Source organism: Rhagoletis pomonella, unplaced genomic scaffold, assembly GCF_013731165.1.
Source record: "Rhagoletis pomonella isolate Grant_MI unplaced genomic scaffold, Rhpom_1.0 Rhpom_scaffold_00007, whole genome shotgun sequence".
NCBI classification, from domain to species: domain Eukaryota; kingdom Metazoa; phylum Arthropoda; class Insecta; order Diptera; family Tephritidae; genus Rhagoletis; species Rhagoletis pomonella.
Genome location: NW_023458561.1, coordinates 18223709 through 18247006, shown reverse-complemented (window position 1 = coordinate 18247006; position 23298 = coordinate 18223709). Strand labels below are relative to the sequence as shown.

The window sequence follows — 23298 nt, the reverse complement described above, 5'->3', positions numbered from 1 at the left end:
TAGGTTATAATTAATTATACGTACGAGTAAGTTGCTAATTGTGATTCTGAAATATTTTGCCCTTTATATATACAGTTTCCCCGTTTCTAAGCTTTACAAATGTGAAATAAAAATTTTGATTTAACAATTACAAAATTTGCATAACGTAATTTTTGTTTATAAATCTGCGAAAAACATAGTAATCGGACGCTAATTTAAATAAACTCGCCAAATAGATGCAACTTAACGTGCTCATATATATGCATGACAAAATGTTAACTTGCTGCAAACATATCGCTTACGGTAAACATTATTTGTGGCTTGTATCCTTTATCAAATTTCTTCTAAGTAAATTAACAAAACAAACTGAACTGCATTCTGGAAATTATTCCAGACCTTCAAGTTCTGATATATAAAACGTTGATGCGTTTGTCATTCCACGAAATCCTTTAATGAAACGTCAAATGCTTAAACGTAATAATACTCCATATATGTAGCATTCAATTCGGAGTGGTATGCATGTAAATATGTAACATGAGTGAGTATATAGTAAGTGAATATTCTCCATGTTTAGAGAGTATAAATAAAACCTATTTGATTTCACAAAACTATCTCTTAGCTCTAAAAACTTAGCACTAAATATTGAATAACCTATAATAACGCAAACGGGCGCGCGCATCATTGAAGCTGTTAAGCTAGCTGAAACCCGAAAAATAATTATGGATTCTATCATATAAGCAGAAACCGTTTCTTAGCGTATCCCAGGCTCAACAGCGTTTGTAAAATCTTTACCTAAATTTATTTACAAACTTAAATCGAATTTACAGTTTATATTCATGACCTTAAGCGTTTTCAAAAACTGCTGCATTTTCAAAAACAGCATCGTCATTAATAAATTTTCTGATGTTTCATCTAAGCAAATAATAGTTTGATTAAATCTAATAAAAACCATTACGAATCGAATTGCTTTCATAGCATTATTGCCGGTGTTGCTTATTTTGGGCGCATTCCCAAACGTCAAAATACAAAGCATAAGTCTCTAAACCTCAGCAGATGGTAATGCAAAATGGGCGCAATCACGGTTGGATGCTAGTTTTCAACTAGGTTGCGCAAATTAGACATTTTTTACCGCGGCTTAAAAATAGAGGAGACTGATGCTTTGTATTTTGACGTTTTGGAATGCATCCTTTCTAAATTATAAAATGCGTGAACTACTATATAAGTGCAAGCGACTAGTTACATATTTATATGTATACGACATCAATTCATAAGTATTTAAATTTAATACAATCAAATCAATTATCAGCTATTGGTTATTCTATGTACTCTACTTCCTTCTTTTTGTGGGAAGGGGTTAAACTAAAACATGGATTAGAGTTCTCTTTTGATGTTTACTTAAAACAAATCAAAATTTTGAACACGTCTCAATATTTGAAACGGTGTGAAGTCTATTTTAAGTCTACGATATATATATATATATATATATATATATATATATTAATGTTAAATTTAGATTAGGGGAAATTATCGATTAATAAGCGTATTTAGGACTTCTTTTGAAATTTCTCCGTTATATCACTATTCTGCCTTCTTGATTTTTGTACACAACCATAGCTATCCATCTTTTATAAACTGCCACTAGTTGGATACAACTCTTCCGAGTATTTGGGCCGGCATTCAGCACAGAACCACTTGCCTTGTGGAGCTACCATGATCCCCACACATTCAAAGTGGAACCACTCAATGAGACAGTTCTCGCCATCGCAAGCGATCATCTCGGATACTTCATCATAGGGACACCGACAATAGCAATACACCGATTCGCCTTCGCGTGCCTGCCGCGCTCCAGCTGGAGGTCGTATCGGGTAGCGTATGTTGTTGGCTTTGAAATACTGCAATGTTTCAAAGTTCGGATTAGGTAACAAAGCTGGTGGTATCTTATGGTTAAACACCGTTGTCTGAGGTGTTTGTAACACTGGTTGTGGCGCTGAAGCCTGTAGCAACTGGGTATTTACAGTTGCGGATGGAGTTGCCGTCAGCAAATTGCTATTCCATAGACTTGAAGTCGACATAGTTTCTCCGGTATTCGTTTGTACTAATAACGTTTCGGTTTCAATGTCAGAAGATGCTTCACTACTAACGATTTCATCGTCTTCATCATCAGTATCTTTACTGGAAGAATATATTTGAGGTGTTGGAAATAGTTCAGTTCCAGTACCAGAACCAGAACCATCATTGCTAATGCCCAACTGTGATGGTCGTATTTTGAGTGTGGGTATGGGCGGCAGTTTATTAGATGAAGACGTCTTTTTTGAAGTACGCTTACGAGCCGAGGACTTTTCAGTATTTTCGGTCGTGCATTTCTTCTTTGATGACGCAGAAGGGGTTGAATTGAGAAGGCCACCACCTAGACAACTTACAGGAGTGCCAGGTGTTTTTGGTGTCCGCGGTGTTCGGTGCTTTTGATTCATAATGCTTTTTGCAGGCGTAGGCAAATCTTCTTTAAGCCATGTTAGTTGTGGCGGTGGCTGTGGTTTGATTGTTCGCATGCCCATCATCAATGGTTGCCCCAGATTAATGCCCGCAGTCTCATCGTCACTGGTATAGCCGTAGAACTTGTTAGGCCGTCGTGCTCGCTTTGAACGCTTCAAGGAACCATCCGCATCCGAGCAGCTGCTCCCCTCACTCATTCTGCTCGGTTGGTGCGGCGCCAAGGGACGCGGTGTTAGCTGTTCACTGGCTGGCAGTATTAGGGATGAGTAGGGTGTGATGACATTGGGTTGTTGCGCCATTGGCAGCTCCGCAATTGTTGGAGATGGGTGGGCCAACTCATAACAAGGAACACGATCCAATCGGTTTAATGAGACTGAAGGCAAAACACTAATGGGCGATTTATCCTTTTCCCCTTTCGCCTTCACTGACGAGGTGTTAGTAATAAGATTTGACTTGCAACTGGATTTGCGATCACGTTTCTTCTTTTTCAATTTTATTCTCGTTTCACATACAACATCTTCGGGTAGTGAGGGTGTGGACGGGCGGCTATTCTCCACAATATCGAAATTATGCGAAGGCGATAAACGGGTTTGTGCCATTAACTGAGCACGCTTATGGGCTAATAGTTCACTTGCCAGTTTCTGTGGATGTTCATCATAAAATTCTTCATCAGTTTCTGACTCAGCAGTTTCCAAATCAGATTCATAGATTTGAGGTTCCTTGGGTGGTGAAGGGGGACGCTCAATTTCTGTATTAACGGCAATTTCATTTGCTAAGTCATCATCGACGACTTTTAAAGTCTCTGAATTTATATGTTTCTTTAATGGGGAAGAACCGTCACTCTTTTTCCTTAAACGTTCACGTTCCGACTTTTTTCGATGGCGTTTGCGGGAAGCGTTCGTAGCAACTGATGAATCACTATCATTGGAGCTGGAACTACTCGAACTGCTCCCGCTCCCACTCGTGCTGCATGAACAATTTGAGCCACATGAACAGCTTGAATCTGAACTAGAACTGGAATCACTGGAAGTACTTGATGCGGAACGACGAGATGTAGCACGTCTTGGAGATTTCGAAGCTTTATTGCGCTTCGCGAGCGAGAGGGAAGGCAAAGGGAGAGCTGGTTTTGCGACTGGAGCGGGTTGAACTGGTGAACGCGGACGAAACATTCGACAATAGTCGTGATCTGAGTAGACAACATGGAGCGAATAAGGTGTGGGATAGTTTTCTTCGTCATAGTCTGCTTCCTTCTTTAATGTTGTTGCGACTCCAGCTTCAGATGCAGTACCGCTTTGTTGGGCCTGCAAAAAGTTCTTCCAAATATCCAATACCTTCCCGGTACCAGACTTACCATTTTCATCTATATCTTTATTGCCACATTCCTGATGACCACCTACCTCGATTTTTTTTACATCTTCTATATCATTTTCTGTTTCGGATGGTGGAGAGAGCATCACTTTTGGAACTAACGAGTTTTCATCACCTCGTGACTTGCTGTCAACGTCGGATTCTTCGCTGCTATCGGTCTCTGAAAGATTGGGCGCTATCAAGTTTAAATCTTCGAGTGATTCCTTAGAACGTTTGTTCTTTTTTTTCTTTTTGCGTGGTGCCTCCATGCTCCGGTCTGCGGCAAGAGTTTTTCCATCTCCCTTCTGAATATCGGGATTTTTCATATCGGTGTTGTCGTCCGTTTTATTTGATTTAAGGTCGGTTTCCCCTTCCTCACATTTAACGGGAGCATCGGTTTCACTCTTAACCGATGCCTCTTCTTTAATTTCAACAGAATTGCCAGTTTTATTGAGCAGTTTTTCGAGGTCCATTCCTTTTTTGGCAGTCCCGATCTCAGATTCCTCATCGTCTTCTCCTACCTTTTTATATCCGTCGGAGTCTCTTGATTGTTCTAAACCCGCTGGAAGAGACTCCTGCTGAAGATGTGTTGCTGTATGCTTCAGCAACAATTTGCGAGAGATAAACTTTTCATCGCAGTTTTCCTCGGTACAAGGGTAACGCAAATCACCGCTGTGCAAACGTTTATGAACCTTTAAATACATGGCCTTCGAAAAGCACAAATTGCATACTTCGCAATTGAAAGTGTTCGGAGGCACACAAAAGTGATAGACATGACGCCAGCGCTTCTGTAAGCAACGTTTACAAATTATACTTTCGGTGCCATGCTTCCAAAATAGATGTTTGGTTATATCCATTTTGTTACGGTACGCGATGCCACAACGATAGCACAGATGATGTAATTTATGCTTCCATACATGAGATGACAGCCGTCCTTGATCGCGGCAATCTTCCAAGCATACGTCGCAAGCAAAGTGACGCTTACGTAAGTGCACCATCAGGCGGAAAGGCGAAGGGATGTTGTGAAAGTCACAAAGGCAGCAACGGAACTTGACATCAAACACTGGTGTTTTATTCGGAGCGCCCGGGCAAATGTGACACAGTATTTCGCTAAAGCTAAAAAAGTTCGCACGGCACATAAAACATAGTATAGCGGTTTTTAAGTGCATTTTTCTGTTATGCAAATAAAGCTCTTTGTGCGTTGAAGTGACAAAGCGACACTGAAAACATTCGAAGATTCGTTCGTTGAAATGACGAGTGAATGTACCTTCCCCCAATGTGCAGTAGCTTGTTGAATTAAAGAACTCATTTTCCAATAGAGGTAAGAATGTCTTCAATTTAGCACAGATTGTTTCCGGTTTAAGTTCTTCTGCTGTGATACTATCAACGATAGCACTGAACCGATGTTGCGCAAGCATATGCAACACAAGGCTTTTCCCATTGACGGCAATACGGCGTGCATGATTGCAGTACAAACAAATTGGGTAAACCGCTTTTAAGCATATACGAATAAATTCTACAATTTCTATTTTTTCTAGAGGTCGATCCAGCTGCAAATCGACAACTAGCACATCCTCGTTGGCCAGCTCTATGCCATCCTCAGGAGCATCAAGTAAATCTTCCTTAAGGTCACCGGACTGCATATGTTGAATTGCCTCTTGAGTATCTATTTTCGTTGCGCTCTCATCACTCGACAGTTCATTTTTCTGGTTCCATAAAGGGCTTTCATTATCTACGAGTTTTTTATCCTCTTTAGGACCAGCTACAGTGTTTACGCTATTATTTAAAAGGTTTTCGCTGAAATTGCTCTCAATGGATGTGTTCATTTCCTGCTTTGTATTGCCAGTGCTAAGTTCTAAATTCCCCTCTGGCATTTGTCTGTGAACGAAATAATGTTAAAAGGTATCAAAACTCTGTAACAGGATAAAAACTAAAAATATTTTGTACCTTGGTAGTAGCTCTGGCACCGCTCCATTTATTGTCTCATCAATATCCATTGCCTCACTCCCCGCTGAATCTCTCCTCTGCAATGGTTGGTTGACCTGTTGCTCTACTTTCATTAACTCTAAACATGGACTAGTTTTTTTATGCGCTTCGCCAGATATTGACAAACGTGCTTGTTTTGGCGACGTTGGTGGAGTAGGTGTCCAGTTGCGGGCGGTGTGCGATGATGAGGTCAAAGCACCCGCAGTATGATCTTGCTTCGCTTTAGGTGGATGATGCAATGTCTCTTTTGTGCGTTGAATGTCCAATTTAGTACGTTCAATTTCTTTTAGAATGCGAACCAGATTTGAATTCGATTCATCCACCCATTCGCTTTTATCGACGGACAGAGTTTCTTGACTGTTAATATCGTCAAATCTTTTCTGTGATAACGACTGGTCATTAGATGTTACTGTAAGGTATTTACTATCAGCGTGTAAGGGAAGAACACTATCGTTTGGAAATCCCGACGGCTTATCTGTAACGGCAATATCGTTTTTATAACTGGAACTCTCTCCCTGGATGCTATATTCGTTATCCTCCTCTTCATTTCCCACGTCGTCTTCGTCTTCTTCACTGTCGGTAGAACTAAGTGCCACATCAACAGACTTCTGAAACTCTTTTGGTACTCTTAATTTAAACTTCGGCACTGTTAAGTTCGATTCGATGGGTGATGGAGTCCTCGCAGGGGGAAACGTATTAGTTTCATTTTGATTTTGTGTTTGTTGTTCCAAGCGCCAACGCTCATCGAGTTCCTTGAAGGGATTCACCAGCGAACTATGTGTTGTTGTGCAGGATTCATCAATTACCATATTGCTACTGCTGTTACTATCTTCGCTGCGCAGTGTTGATTCAGAAACTGTTGGAGCCAGTAAAGTGGACACACTATTCTGGTTGCTATCACAGTTGAAGGGAGTTGCATTTGAAGCAGCGTCAATAAGCGAAACTGACAAAAGTGAGTTGTGGTTTCTGGAATTGAAGAGAAAATTGGTAGCAAAATTGCGTTTTATTCACTGTGACGTCATTAATTCAAAATGATTTAAAAAATTCAATGAAATGTGTTTAGAGAAGTATGGGTATCAAATTAAAGACGAAATTCTTTGGAATTTAAACAGATTAAATTTTTGGGGGAATATGGCCTGGTAAGTAATGAAAATGTGCTTAAAAAATGTTATCCTTGAAATTTCGCAATAATTATTTTTGAAAAATTATATGTTAAGGACTTATATAAACACGATAGCATCCTCGTATTTGGTTGTTCTAACTTTATCAGCTTAAAAAATTACCTATTCGTCCGTGTGAACCCAAAAAATGTTTATTATTATTTTAATTCTAAAGAAATTTCCTCTTTCATTTCATATGTTTGAAATTACAAAATCCTTTAAAATAAATCCTGCCGTCAGAGAGAAAAAATAAAAATGCCATTTTAAATTATAAAGTGGGTTTCAAACCCATTTATTTATTACTTATTTTATGGTGGAAGAGCTTCTCAAACAATATATATAGAGGCAATTTTTTTCGATTTAAGTTGTTGAAAAGTAATGAACATCTTAATACCGGGACTAATCCTGATATCCCGGGATTGTGAGAACGACATCCCGAAAATCTCGGGATCGTAAAAAACGAAAAATTATCCTAGGGATGATACCGTTATGTATAATGTGCATGCTCAATTGAATGTATAAAAAAATACATACGGTGGTCAAAAAATTATAGCCGAGCCAGTTTTTGCCAAGTTTCAACGTATTATTTTTGTTGTTATTTTTAATTTTGGTTATTTTTTTTTTTATAAAAAGACAGTGGTCGTCCAGTATAACGAATGCCTATATAACGATTGCTCCAAATAACGAATGCCTTTTTTAAATGTATTGATTACTCTAAATAACGGACGGTTGAAAAAAGGAGTATTCTATGTAACGAACGCTTGTTTACTTTGTGCGCTTGAATGACATGATCTTTGCGCACGTCGAATTACCATTAGTTCAAAAGAATAACTTCTTACAAGTAACGTTTGTTATTTATTAGGTGCAAAAATTAAAACAAAAAAAAAACATTAAGGGAAATTCGAATATGGGGTTCATATGTAATATATAGACTGATTTTATTGAATTCTCATAATAAAATTTTAGTTCGATATAATGTTAATAATGTTAGTCCCGGGATCCCGGACTTTTTAAGGCCTCGAAAATCTCAAGATTATTGGCAAATAATCGCGGGATTTTCGGGATTTGTAATTTGCACTGATGGCAAAAATAGAAACTCCTCTTCTTGACCATTATTGGCTATATTTCGTTTTTTATTTAAAAACTAGCAAATGCCCGCTTACTTCGCGGCGCCTAATAAGAACTTTTGCGTTTGCAAAAGAGCGTTTAAAAGAAACAAGTAATTTTTAGCAAAAAAAAACCGACTTAAACTCTCATATAACAAAAAATATACATATATATATATATATCTCATGATCCACTGATCGGATCTGAACCAGATTAGTATGGGACCACCTCTGAGACACTACCTTTCCGATGCAAAATTATCGCAATCGGTTGACGTGGTCGAAAGTTATGCGGTAACATACATAAAAAAAAAAAAAAAAAAATATTCGGACGAACTGATAACCTCCTCCTTTTTTGGAAGTCGGTTAAAAATAGTCTGTAAAGCCAAAATTTTTGGTTTAAGTTGAAACCACTAAAGCGCAGTATCCTCCTCACACATAGGCCAATAATAGTAACGCTGTGATACCATATGGAACACCAATCCCTTTCGGTGTCATGAACTTTACCGATGGTCTTATTTCCACCTGTGACATCTCTGCCAAGCATGCGTAACCTTTTTCTGTGTGTTCGATTAGGCGAACATGGAGCGGCCATAAGGAAACGGATAAGCAGTACAGCATTATCACAGCACATTTTAACAAGTGGACACACAGCTGATTTCGCGAATACAAATATTATTGACAAAGAAAGAAGAGAACAGATTCGATACACAATAGAGAGCCTTAGAATTATGCAAAAACGAGAAATGACAATTAATAAGAAGGAAGATACAGACAACATTGCGGCCGCATACATAACTTGTTTACAAAAATGAAATTTTCAGTACTGACAAAACTACCACATCAAGTGGTATGGATATATTTTCTTTTTTAGTGATTAAGTATATCTCAACAATGTGAGTTGGTTTGTCATTAAATTCAATTTGTTGTTATATATGTATACATTTTTGTTTTTTCGGTTAATACTTAATGTGTGTGTTTTTTGTATTTTTGTATATTTGTTGTAACAGATAAAATAAACACTACCCCTGAGGATGCTAAAAAAGTTTTAGCGAAACGTCGAGTGAAAAGTGGAATAAAGTAGTTTTATTCGCACCGGAACTGAAAAGATCGGACTAGCCTACAAACATAAAATAAAATAAATTTGAACTGATCGGACAAAAAAGATAGAAAACGGCTATTATTTTATATATATAAGATAGATTAATTTCTACGAGAATTTTATAAAGTATTTAGCCGCCAGGTGGCCGCGTCACTTTATAATAGAAGCAATCACCTGATTGGCTTGTGCTTAAAACTCGTTACCTATAGGATGGCATTGCCATACGTACATTATAATACAGTGGTCGAAAAAATTACAGCCACCCCACATATTGAGAAGTTTTCACAATTTTTTCTTTATTTAATTTTAGTTATTTTTTTTATAAAAATATAGTCCATTCTTTAACAAAAACAATATAAATCAAAGGTTCCACCATTGGGCAATATTAAAATTAAACAAACTGGTAGAAAATACGAGCAAGTACCTTTTAGAATTTAACTGTTTATCTGTTTTTAAAGGACAGATAAATTTTTAGAACTACTTGAGAAAACGGCCCTTAGAAACATTTTTTGTAGGAACTCTGATTAAAAAGAAATTACAAAAAAAATGTATGTAACCATTTTTTCTTGTTTTTTTTTTCTGGATTTCGCGGAAATATTTTGGGACTATTAGAGTTCTACAGCTCTTTATTTCTTGTAAATTGGTGGTATCAGAACTGTTTTTACTGAATAAAGGCTTGCGCGTGAAGTTAGCAAGCAATTTTGGGTTCTTAGCTTTTTTGGGTTAAATTAACAAAACTATTGAAAATTTGGTTCGGCTGAGCTTCTCCTCAGATTTGTGGCGTGCGCCTTGATGTTGTCACACAAAGCGGAGGGACCTACAGTTTTACGCCGACTCCGAACGGCGATTGCATTTTTATGAGAAGCTGTTTTTCATGGCAGAAATACACTCGGAAGTTTGCCATTGCCTGCCGAGGGATGACCGCTGTTAAGAAAAACCTTTTTTCTATATTTTTTGCGATGTTACTTTGACCAGGGTTTGAACCCAGGCGTTGCGTATTGGAAGCGCGCACTGCTTACCACTACACCACAGCGGCCGAGAAGCTCGGCCAAACACTAACATATGTGCAAGCGCCAATCTATTATTATTATTACTGCAAATTTGGTTAGGGAACTGTAGAACTATTGCCTTGCTGTCAGGAACTCTGATTAAAAAGTAATTAAAAAATATAAATAAAAAAATTGAGTGTAAAATTTTCGCGGAATTTTTTTCGGGACTGTTAGGGAACTGCAGAACTATTTATTTCTGGTAAGTTGATGGTATCAGAACTGTTTTTGCTGAAAAAAGGCTTCCTGCGTGAAGGTAGCAAGCGATTTTTGTTTTTTAGCTTTTTGGCTTTAATTAACAGAACTATTGAAAGTTTGATTATGGAACTGTAGAACTATTGCCTTGCTGTCAGGAACTCTGATTAGAAAGTAACTTTAACAAAAAAACGCTTGCTAACTTTACATGAGCAAATATTGCATTATTTTAATGCAAAAAGATGGCGAACGTTAAAAATAGTGTAAAGGCAGTAAATAAAATGTGAAAACATGACTTGGCTTTCGTAGAACAGACTCTTCTGCTATTTTTGTATGTTCAAATGATGAGTATATGTGTTTAAAACATTGCCCAATTAGCTTGGTTTTGACACAAATTATTTTCTTAACATACTCAACCCCCTCCCCTTTAAAATGATCTACATAATAAAATAAGTATGGTCACATGTACATAAATGGTCTCTTCTGGAAATTCCTAAATTAAAAAAAGAAAAATATTTACTACATTTCTCGCAGACATGTATACTTTGAGGAGAGATTTCCAAACGAGGTAGTCGTCATAAAACACTTCATTTTCACTTGAGGTTTCAGTATTCCCAAATTCTCCACCGATATTATTTATATTCAGAATGCAAATGCTGCTTTGTGACACATTTACTAAAAATCGTTGGTAACTTCCTGAAAAGAAAACGAATGTTTTTGAAAGCTCTATTCACTTTCGAGTAAAAAATTTCGAAATTGGCTACGCTACAGGAGATTAAATGTAATCCAAATTGAGGCTGGTATTTTTTATTTTTTTGCTATCACATACTTCCATTTTCAGTATTTATCACCATTAAAATTGACTATTTATCACCAAAAAATTGTGGCTAAGCTATTTTTAGCGAAAGAGAGGACAGCGCACCGCAATTTTTGAGATAGCGAAAAATTCGGAAAAATTTTAGCTTTCGTAGTTTAGCATTTTAGCGATAGAAATCCGGCTGCTGGTCGAAAGAGTTGGCTTTTTGATTTCATCAACAAGGAACGCAGATCTAAATATTCTAGCATCTTTTCCAAATTGCTTTCCATAATTTTCAACTTTCTTTGATAAATAATTGCAAAAAGTCGGATTCATGGAACTTTCGCAAATATCAGCAGTACCATTCCAATCAGCCAAACTTTAAATAACTCGCCTTTTGTAATAGCATGATAGCCCAGAAAAAAACCGCTTTACTTGAAAACGGCGGGCTAAAGTTAACAAAATTATAAAAGCTTACATAAAATCATAAATGGGAATAAATTAGAAAATTTTTGAGGTTATGCAAATAAGTAAATTTTTATCAACTTGCAACGTTGTGTGTGCAGATACCATTTTTAACTATAAAACCTTTCCTTTGCAAAGTTCCTATAAAAAGTCTACCTCTCAACCGACGAGAATCCCGGTACTAGATGCCTTAGTATGTACATAGAAGACAAAGTGAAAAGTAAAAATAAAAAAAAATTAATTTCAGTCACTATCTTGACAGCAATGATACAACATATCGAGCCCTAACCGCCAAAATAACGTAAGCGAAATTTTTTTCAAAATTTTCTTTTTGATGCAGAAATACTTCTAGAGCATCTAGATGCATTTCTGCATCAAAAAGAAAATTTTGAAAAAACTGTCGCTTACGTTATTTTGGCGGTTAGGGCTCGATATGTGCTTAATGGTTTCGAATTTTGGCGATGCAGTGTTTTTTGCAAATAGATGAAATTAAAGGATTAAAGGATAAAATTAAAATAATGCAAATGCAATTATTACATATGATTTACATATAAATATCCTATGACTAGCGACAATTTTGTCAACGACAATCTTAAGTCCCGACAATGACAATTTGTCACTTTTTCAATGGAATTTCTCATGGAATTGAAGAGGTGGTGACAATTATTTTTATGAAACAAAACACCCACCCACAGTATACAGTAAACCAGCCATTGGCAATATGCTTATTTGAAAATTAATACATGAAATATGGTGCATGTATAGGATTTTTTTGTCATTAACCCATAGGCAACGACTGGTACAAAAGTACCCACAAATGTTTGTTGATACATTTGAAATGTAAATTTGAACAGCGAAATTAGTAAAAAGATAAAAAAAAAAATGTTAATTACTACTTGGGAGGTGGGCTTGGTTATTGTCATATTTCGCCAAATCTTGTACTAACCTAAATTATACCAAAGACAACTTCGGCACCGACTTTCGTTAAAATATCTTAAACAGACACGGCTAAACCAATTCCTCTCGTCATTCTGAATATTTTGATATATTTATATGTACTATATACGAATATGAATATATACATATTTACATACATTTTATACGGTTGTCAAACGGGCTAGCTTATCTGCGTAAACCGTCTTTATGTGCATTAACTCATGCACTATCCTCTTTCAAAGAAGAATAAGCGGCTGAACAAATGCATGCAAATTTCGTGCATTTGTTCGAGCGTCGGTATATAATTTTGTTTACATACGTATGTATTTCATAAGAGCTATGGAGGTATCCATTATAAGAGTGGTATATGTATTTGAAAATTAGAGAGTTTTACCTTTAAGCTAGCTAAGTAATACTTGTTTTACCACCTAATCGATGGGACCATTTTCCAAAGGCAGCCCACCATTATTTACTCAAAGTTGTGTATGGAACACGGTATGACTTATGTAGGAACTGCATCCTGTCATAATCACTTAAGCTTCACGCTTGGTTTGGTTGGAATTTGTTTTTATGTGACTTGAAAATGTTTTTCACTATAAGAAAATATTGTAATTGGATTTCATATGGGTTAACGAAAGCGACAACTGTGAAAAAATATCAACCAATACATTGAAACAAATTGTCAAATAAGAAAGCATATTTTCATTTTTTGTTTTGTCTATCTGGATTACTGTCTACTGTGCACCCGCCAAACTGTCGAATTGTCACTGACAACATGGAAAATGCCTGTCGTTACAAAATTATCACTGTCACTTTATGAAATAGGCCCCTGAGCTCAAGAGCAAAGCGTTATATAGATCCTCCATAGCTTTTTCGCAAGAGATTTTTCGGCTATTGTGCTGTGGGATAAATCTGAAGTCTTTATTTCGCGCCTCTATATGTAGCTTCCTGAGACAACATTCCAGCTTAGGTTTATTACATAGGTATCTTTTTAGTGTTGAGACTTTTTTCTTCTGTCGTCTTCACTAAGCCACGCATTATATTGTTCGCTTTTAGTATAGACATGTTACAAAAAAATTAAAATATTACTTAAAGTGGTGCTTGGTGGTAGATAAACTTTCATGAATTCTTTAATGCATGAACTACTCTAAAGAACGCATATAAAATTTTAAGGGCTATTCCCTTTCATACCTCTAAATCAAAATAAGAGTCACATAAAAATGTTACAAACAAAATCTACAGCAATTCAACAATTATTTATTATTTTTTATTTATTTATTTATTTTAGTCGCGAAATGATATAGAAAAAATTAAACATACCTTATTTATCGTTAAATGCTAAAAAACAATGGCGCGTATTCATAGTCCAGCAACTAAGTCGAAACTAACAAAGTTGCAACTTAAATTTAAGTACCAACTTAAAATTTACTTCTATTCATAGTCGCATTTCAGACTTCAACTAAGTAGTTTCGACTTAGTTTACGATATAGCAAAACGAGTGTGAAAATGTATCGATTTTTCTTTACGATATTTTGGAAAAATTACATTTTTATTAAATAATGTCAAGTTTGATCATCCGTTTATGTAATTTTTAATTTCATTGCATGATTATGCAAAAGAATAAGGTATCATTTTCTTGTTAATTGTGTGAAACAGCCAGAACAACCGCAGTGATGTGAAGTCGATGTTTATCGAAAGCATGCTGTGAAACATACAAATAGTAGATATCTAAATGTTATGCACAAATTTACTTTAAAAGAACTAGCGTGAAACTGACTTATTATTTGAGAATTTATATAAATTATTCCAATTATAAAATTGTGATGTAGCTTTATTCGAATTGTAATACGCATTTAATTTCATCTTGCGATTAAAATGGATCGATCTTTGTAAATTTTAATGGGAGATTATTCAATATTATCAAAATCACCCTCTACCAACTTAATTTTTACATATTTCGTCTGTTTTCCCTTAATTTGATAAAATACTTTTTCCTAGTTACGACTTAGTTGCAGCTGCAGCCGAAACTAAATTTTAAGTTGGTACTTAGCCAGAAAAGTCGAAACTAAGGCGACTATGAAAAGCTTTAGTTGTGACTTAGAATAGTTTCGACTTAGTTGAGTACTAAATATGACTATGAATATGCGCCAATGTAACTAACTATTTATTGTAGATGTAATTGATTAACACGTGAACCTGGTTAGTTTCATAAAAACTTTACACAACAAAAACTGATTTAGTTTGCTCGACTTTTACGAGTCACAGATTCAAAAGCAAGAGGAGAAATAGAAATACAGTTATAAATATGGGAATTTGAAAACAAACTCCCGTGACTATTTTGCACGATTTACATAAGTCAAAGTTGACTTTTTCATGCTAGAAGGGGTATTTTCGCCATTGTGAGACGGTGAGTCTAACTCCTGAGTCATATGTGTACGTGCTGACTCGCCTTTCGACTAAACACAGTTGAATCATTCAGTCATGCTGATGTAACTAACACATAATTACTTTTACTAACACATCCACACCGATTCGCGAGTCAGACGCACCGTGTATGCAGCCTATTAAGCAGTGTTTGCATTGTTCAAATACTCATTCAGTTTTTTGTTGAATGCGTGAGTTGCGTAGTGCAAGCGGCCTTTCAACAAATCGCCTTCAATTAAGTTGGTCGGCAGCCAACTTTCGTTCAGCTTTTGATTCAACTATTCGCCTGTGAAAGTTGAACAATGCAAACATTGCTTTATTTTTCACCACAGCGACAAGTTTGTGTTGCTTCAGCTAGGATCCCACTAGCGGAGCAATCAGCACAATATGTACCGATTTTCATCGTGCTTGATTGGTATATATTTCAAAAATTTGTACAACTACTTTTTGATAGCTTAAATATTGTGACAATCTCTTTCGGTGCATATCGGCCAAATTAAATATGCGACGATAATCGGTAAACAATGATCACAGGTGCTAATAACAATAAACAAATTGTCGACTTTGGTTGGGGGCGTGAGCGCCCGATAAAAATAGACGTATTTTTTCACATTATCGGTACAGCAATTTTAATTTTGGTTAATTGTAGTCAGCACAATTTCGACTCAGATTGTCGCATTTCGAAAACTTGTCTTAGTTCAAACTATCGGTACATGAAATGCGCCGGAAATCGGCACATTGCCCCTAGGGGGTATAATAGGATCTTAGCTTTACCCATACAGTGACGGGCAAAACTGTAACATGGTGTAACACTTTTTACTTCAGCCATCGCTATCTTTCCAAGTTCTATCGACTTTCATACTTTTGTTGTATATTCTTATTGGTACACCTGTACTTCCTCTTTCATAATGATTTGAAGTCAATCCAACAACAATAATAAAACCAGCAGACAAAAATGTAAATTGAGGCAAATGTTACAGTTTTGCCCTTTTATATTTTTAATAACTTTTTGACAATTTTCACTAAAAAAAAGAATTGTTAACACAATGTTCAGTACCCTTTTGCTTGTTTTAGTTCCGTGGTGCGATTTGGCATACCTTATTTGTATCTCTGTAAAAATTCTGGAGGTATATCCTCCCATAAATCCTTAGTTTGCTTTCACAGCTCATGTACTCGATTTTACGGACTTTGATAGTTATTAAGCTGTGATTTTAATTGATTTCGTAAATTCTCGATGAGATTCATATCCGCGGATTGTGGAGGTCATTTCAAATTAGCCAATTTTTGCTTTTGTATACAGGCTTTGCGAACATGTGCAGTGTGTTTTGGATGATTTTTCAGCAGAAACACCCATTTTTCGACTACATCTTGCAAATTTTGTTGAGATATGAACAGATAGTGTTCCTTACGCGTAATGCGTATCTACGGACCAACAACATTTTTTAAATACAACCCCAAACAATTATTGACCGACCACTGTGATTCACAGTTTGCCATACATGATGCGCATGCGCTTAATTTGGGTCTTGGATCCAATACCATGCCCGGCGATCTGATTGAAAGCGATTAATTTAGTCTTGTCAGACCAAATAACCTTCAATTGCAACTTAAAAATATGTTTATTATTTCATTCTGAACGGCTTAACATATCCCAATAGGCAACGGTCCGGTTTGCGTGCGACGCAGGAAAATGCTGCCACACTCGCACATGTATTTTGATCAAATTTGCTTTTTCTTCTTCATGATGCCCTTGCGCTCAATTTGGCAATTCTTCGCCTCGCTGTCTTCTGATTTGCATTAAAGTTTAATACCTTAAGCGCTTCTGTAATAGTGGCTACATAGCTACTTGCTGCTAAGTTCACAAGATATCGGACCGTAATATTTTTTGACAGACTTCCTTTGTCCTTGGGAATACTTTAGGCCATATTTTTTTTTCAGTCTTAACATTTTCAAATAGCAAATTCCACAATTTTTTTCCACTTTTCGTGCGGCTCCGCTTTTCCGCGGCAAATATATTATTTACATTTATGGTTCCTGATTAACTATATTATTTACTGGTGATCACTTCTTCAATAAATTAGAATAGAGAAAAAAGTCATCAAACTTCCAACTTAGTAAGAGATAACTGTCAAATGCAAAACTGAGAGTGAGTGCAAAACTGTAACATCTGCCTTAGTTTACATTTTTGTCTGCTGGGTTTTTTATTGTTGTTGTATAGACTTCAAATCGTTATGAGAGAGGGAGTAGGGATGTACCAACAAGAATCTACAACAAAAGGATGAAAGTCGTTAGAACTTGGAAATATAGCGGTGGCTGAAATAAAAAGTGTTGCACCATGTTACAGTTTTGCTCGTCACTGTATATGCCCGAAAGTTATGTCATAACGTGATAAAATGATAATCTCAAGGTTTGAAAGTCCGTTGGTTCCGGAAATGTTATCATGATAAATTTGGCCAAAATTTTTGAACTTTTTATTCTTAGGCGATATCAATTTTGGTATAAGATGAAAATTCCGACTGAAAAAAACTTGGGGAGAGAGGGCTGCAACACCCCAATATGCACAAAGTAAACCTTTGAGAAATTTTTGATCCTCAAGTGGATATACTACATTTTTCTCCAACATTTTCCCAAGGTTTGGCTAAAAGTTTGAATTCAAATCGATATCCAAGCTTTTCTCAAGTGGAGAACTGAGTTTATTTTGCATACAAAAAATGTGCCCTTTTGTAAGAGAGGTATACTTGAAAATCAACTGCCCAGAACTTGCTTCCAAAGGCATCATCATTTTGACGACATGGAACCAAGGATGCCGCAGAAGATAATATCAACTAAATCTGCAAATTTCTAAAGGACACAGATCTACTTTGTCGTATCTGACCTACACTTCACCAGCTAACCGAAAGCCTCTGCTACTAGCGCTGCGTTTGCTTTAATTATTATTTATGAATTATGCCTTGTATATAAATAAATAAATGAAATAAATAAAATCGGATCAAAAATAGTCAAGTAATGTATATATGAACGCATCAAGTACACAACTAACGGTGTGTCCAGACACCATTTGTAGCAATAAAACCTTTGCTTTGCAAAGTTCCTATAAAAAAGTACGCTACATCGGAAATGGACGACACGCCATTTCTTTAAATGAAATTAATTGGTGCTCGTATGTATCTACATATAACAATATTGTTAAATTATTTTAATATCTATTGCAAAATTTTATACAGACAAGACTAAAAGGCAAGAATGATAGAATACAAGATTGCGCCGATCAGAGAGGATTTTTGAGAATAACTTTTGTGTGACGTCACACTGGTGCAATTGCGAGAGAGAAATGCCAAAACGTGAGCAAGAATGGAAGAAGAAGAAAAAATGTTGCAAGGAAAACGTAAACAAGTTGCACAAGTGTGACGTCATGCAAACCACGATTCTGTCAAATTCGTTAAGAGAGGAATAGCGGTCCGAGCTCGGCGCAACCTTTGTATTCTCTCAATCGTGACTAAAAAGTAGAAAATAAATAATATAAAAAAAAAACTTTTTAATACACAATGCTTTTATAAATGAACTAAAACGTAGAAAATAATAATTCTCAGTCCTATAGAATTTGTTTTGATAACTTTTGATTTTGAAATTTCTGCAAAGTCATTATAAACAATTTATGAGATTGAAAATGAAAAGCGTGCGCGGTTGTAATAGACCAGAATTGATATGAAGGGTAATATATGTATGTATATGAATAACGACCGCTTAAAATCGATCTCAAATTTGTACTTTCTCTGTAGAAATTTTAGGTATATGTTATGTAGTTTGACTATTGTCAATTAAATCTAATGCTTTGTATTGCATGCGCCCCACGCTTTTCATTTACAATCTCATAAATTGTTAATAACGACTTTTGCTAAATTTTGTCTACTTTTTAGTGCATTTATAAAAGCGTTGTATATTAAAACAGTTTTTTTTATATTATTTATTCATGTTGTATTTGACACTACCTACATCCTGCAGTATGTAACGTTACGGGTATATTCCGTCTCTTTTTGTAGCCCTGTGCAATAGTCCAAAAATACACACCACTAACAAAAAAAAGTAAACACATTTTGATAGTTCAGTCAAAGTATCAAAGCCGGTGGGTGGTTTTCCAGCTTAAGGAAATATACGCAAAAATTTGCTGATTTAAAATGTATATCCTTCCACATAAAGCTCCTGCCACTCAAAGGCATCAAAAAACGCGATTTAAAAACAAGTCGTTTTTAAGCAAAAAAAAACTGACTTAAATTCTCTTATAAAAACTTAAGATTATCGTTAATTTCTTCATGATCAAATGATCGGATTTAAACCAACTTGGTATGGGACCACCTGCGAGGCGACACCTTACCTTAAAAAAAGATTATTAAAATCGGTTAACGTGGTCCTAAATTAGGCGGTAACATACATAAAAAAAATCCGACGAATTGATAACCTTCTCTTTTTTGCGAAGTCGGTTAATTATCTACACACAACTATAGTTAAATACATAGGTTAGTTCAAATTGACTTTGGAATCATAATAATTCAGGTTTCTTTAGTTCTCTTACCTATTGGGTATGGGTGTTAGTGCTACACCTCCTAATTTCTTTGATTTCTTCTTTGTTTTTAAGGTGCGCTTCCCGTCCGGATGCGCCTTGCAATGGTTGCTGTGGCGTCCTTTCTGCCCACACAAAGTACATGGCTTCATGAATTCTGCACAATTGTGGTCAGAAAAAGGCTCACTTTCTTGAAATAAATGTTGACATGTACAGCACATAAGGAATCTCGTCTCACTAGCTACCTCGCCTACTATTGAAGAACTATTCCGAAGAGCTTCCTCTGAGTGGAAGTGATTTTGTTCGAGATCGTGTTTTATTTCCAAATGCACAGAGAGTTTCTCTGCTGTGGGGAAGAAACGTATACAATAGAGGCACATATGTCGCTGATGTTTGTCGCGAATGTGTAAAAACAGATTCCAATTTTCATGAAATGTATTACAACTGGAACATTTATAATATCTTTTCTTTTGAGCAGCAGCAACTGAAGCTGTGGCCGATATTGCCATGGAAGCAGGTGCTTGTGAAACAACTTTCGTGATGTTCATGTCCATAGTAGCATCTGGTGATGCTGAAGGTGGAGGAGTTGCAAGGATTGGAGGTAAAGATAGAGGCAATAAACTGCTTATTTCAGCGATCCTTGCCGGCAATAGACGAGTGTCCGCCAAACATTCACGCTGGTGTTCGTTTAAAGCTTCGAATGAGTGGAAACTGCCAGTTTTGCACTTAAAGCACAAATATTTTGTGGGGTTGTCAATATTTTCAATGACATTTGTCGTGGTTGTGATACTAAAAGGTGTTTTTTCCAAGGATAGGGAAAACAGTGAATCCGCGGCCGCACTCATTGAATTGTCAGGAGGTGGCGGTGGAATATATGGCTTTTGTAAATGCTGAAATAACAACGATTTAAATGGTGGGTGTTCAACAGCTGTGTCACTATAGTTGCTTCCTGAAATTTCAGTAGCTTGCTGTTTTTCAGCGGGTTCTGGCAATGATGACTCTTCATTAACAACATTAATATTAACATCATAATATTGCGAACTAATATTTTCGTTGACAACAGGTTCTGGCTCAATATGTGGTTGTTTATGTTGCGGCGATAAACCAGTTTCACTGGAACTACTCATTTTTCTTTTTAATGAAAGTTTTATCGAATTTACTTTATCTGTTTTATCATGTCTTTCAACACATAAACCGGCTGAACCAGTTCCGACATCTGGTACTGATAAACCAGTATCAATTTCTTCCATAGGATGATCAATAACAAGTTGTTGTGAAGACGACGTGTCCGTTGAATTAGACGCCACGGATGCTACAGATGAGCAGTGGCTATTTTCATCGTCACAGTTGACCCGATTGAAATCACTTTCCATAACTTTTAGTTGCCTAGAAAATAGTTCATCTTTGTTGTCACTATCAACATCCATTTCAGCAATATTTTGATTCTCGAAAGAACTTGGCGCTTTATAGACTATATTTAATTCTTTGTCGTCATTTGCTGTCATCTTATCTTCGCCTCGATCATTTCTTATTTCGCCTTCTAAGCGTGTACATAAATCTGAGTTTTCGTTTATTTGGTACTCGGATAACGACGATGTCATGTGATGATCTCCATTAACCTTTAATTCATTTTTGTTAATTGAGATGTTAATTTTCTCGTCCTTTGATGTTTCCTTTCGTTTGATAATAAAATGTCCATCCGCTTTTGTAACATCTGTTCGTTCGTTATTTATTTTCTCTACTCTATCTACAATATCTGTATCCGATATTTCATTATGAACATAACTCACTTCATCATCGTTAGTATTTTCATCTGATATTTCACTCTCTTTACTATTGTCATTATTTTCCGATAGCCTTTGAATGACGCCCTTATCAAATTCTTCAACTTGGATAGCTTTAGTGTTTCCTAAATCCTTAAAATTTTGGTCACTAGTTTGACTTAAGTCACCATCTAAATTGATTATTTCCCCCTCCCTCTCTTTATTGATTTGTTTTGGCGAATCTTCATTAAAATAATTCTCATTTTCCAGAATTTCTGGTGAAATAGGTTTGGTATTATTTTCACTTGCGGTAATACTTTGGCAAGAATCCTCATCACTTATCATAACTACTTCTTGTTCATCTTTATCAAGATTGTCACTTTGATCTGTGTTTGATTCATGTTTAAATTCAAGGCATTCTTTCCCTCGTCTACTGCAAACATCATTTTCAGGGGTTTTAACATTATCATTTTCAACATCATGTGAGTCGCTTTTGTCCATTGAATTGTCTTCCAATGAATCAATTGTATTCTCTTTCTCATTAGCGGTGTTGTCTTCGTCATCTTTAAGAACACTATAGTTGTTTTCTTTTATTTCAGTTTTGAAATCTTGACTCTGGTACCTAAGCGTATTTTCATAGTTCTGTTGAGTTATTACAGCTGCTGACGTTTCAAAATCTGTTCCATCTTTTGAATCCGATTCGAGCATTTTCAACTCTCCATTTTTGCCACCCATGATTTCGAAGTCATGCTGGTTTGTTACATAGTTTTGTTCGATTTGATCGTGGGGAAGTTGTGATTGAGCTTTGGAAGTCGATGAGTGCGACTTTTGCTCATCGGAATCGGAAAAAGTTGGTTTCGTTGCGTTGTCACAACTAACATTTTGCCCATTATTTTCATTTCCATCATCGGTAACAGGCTCTGCAACAACGTTCTCAATCTCCTTTTCACGCACTTCTATTTCTGTATCTGTCTCAGTGCGCACCGCGTCTCGATTTTCTCTAACATCGTTGCTTGTAAATGATCTTACTGAATCTTCTTGTGAATCTGGGGTTTTGGTACAGTCTAGAAGGCTCTGGTCGAATACATTCGTATTCTTAGGACTGTTTGTTACTAAGGTCTCCTTAGAATCAGTATTCCCTTTTTCTTGATCATTGGTAGTCTCCATCATAATTTATAATCTGCATAGTTTTTGTAAAGTTAAAAAATTATTTAGTATGTCAGCATTTCATCAAAATTTGCATTAGTAATCCACCCCAGGATATTTTAAATATTTGATGTGAAAGCCGAGTTGCCTATATTCCCAATTACGACTTGAAAGTGGAATTCAGGTCTGAAATTGGAAAACAGAAATAGATAAATTTGTTAATATTTACTTTTGTACTAGTATGTATAGATGTATAAGCAAATGTGGGATCGATATTAAAAAGTAAGTGCGCCTTACGTTACGTAGCTAGTTTGTCTAATAATCAATAGTATATGTATTTCACTAGTTTGAAATTGGGAACAAAACGACAGGCTAGTTAATATGTTACAAGCTTAAGGTTATATTTCATTTCTATTCTATCTTTATCCCTACCTCTACCCTTTTCGTTATAATTACATTTATCTTAATCTGTTTTCCTTTATATTTAATTTTATCTTTATACTCTGCTTTATTCTAATCTTTATCTTATTTTATCTTTTACATGCATATTAACCATCGCCTTTGTCCTTATAAAACTAAAGTGTTTAATTTAATTCTTCCTCCACATATTCACGTAGATAATGTGAGGCACGATGACGCGATAATGTCATTCCATGTGATGTCATATCGTTCGATGTCATGCCGTAGCACATAATGTCATGCCCTTTTATGTGGTGCCATATCAGGTGATGTAATATTATTTGACGCCGTATCATGTGATGGCATGTCAAGTGATGTCATGTCATGGCAAGTCATG

The 23298-nt window shown here is 36.0% G+C and overlaps 1 protein-coding gene across 1 annotated transcript; it reads right to left on the bottom strand.

The window, feature by feature from the left end:
- Positions 1-6: 6 nt before the first annotated feature.
- Positions 7-22688, bottom strand: LOC118742396. The gene is made up of 3 exons (XM_036474448.1): positions 19606-22688; positions 5767-6771; positions 7-5697 (listed from the first exon to the last, which is right to left on the bottom strand). Exons 1-3 carry the CDS (start codon positions 22524-22526, stop codon positions 1605-1607), a joined length of 8019 nt encoding a protein of 2672 aa, XP_036330341.1. The 5' UTR covers positions 22527-22688; the 3' UTR covers positions 7-1604.
- Positions 22689-23298: the final 610 nt, after the last annotated feature.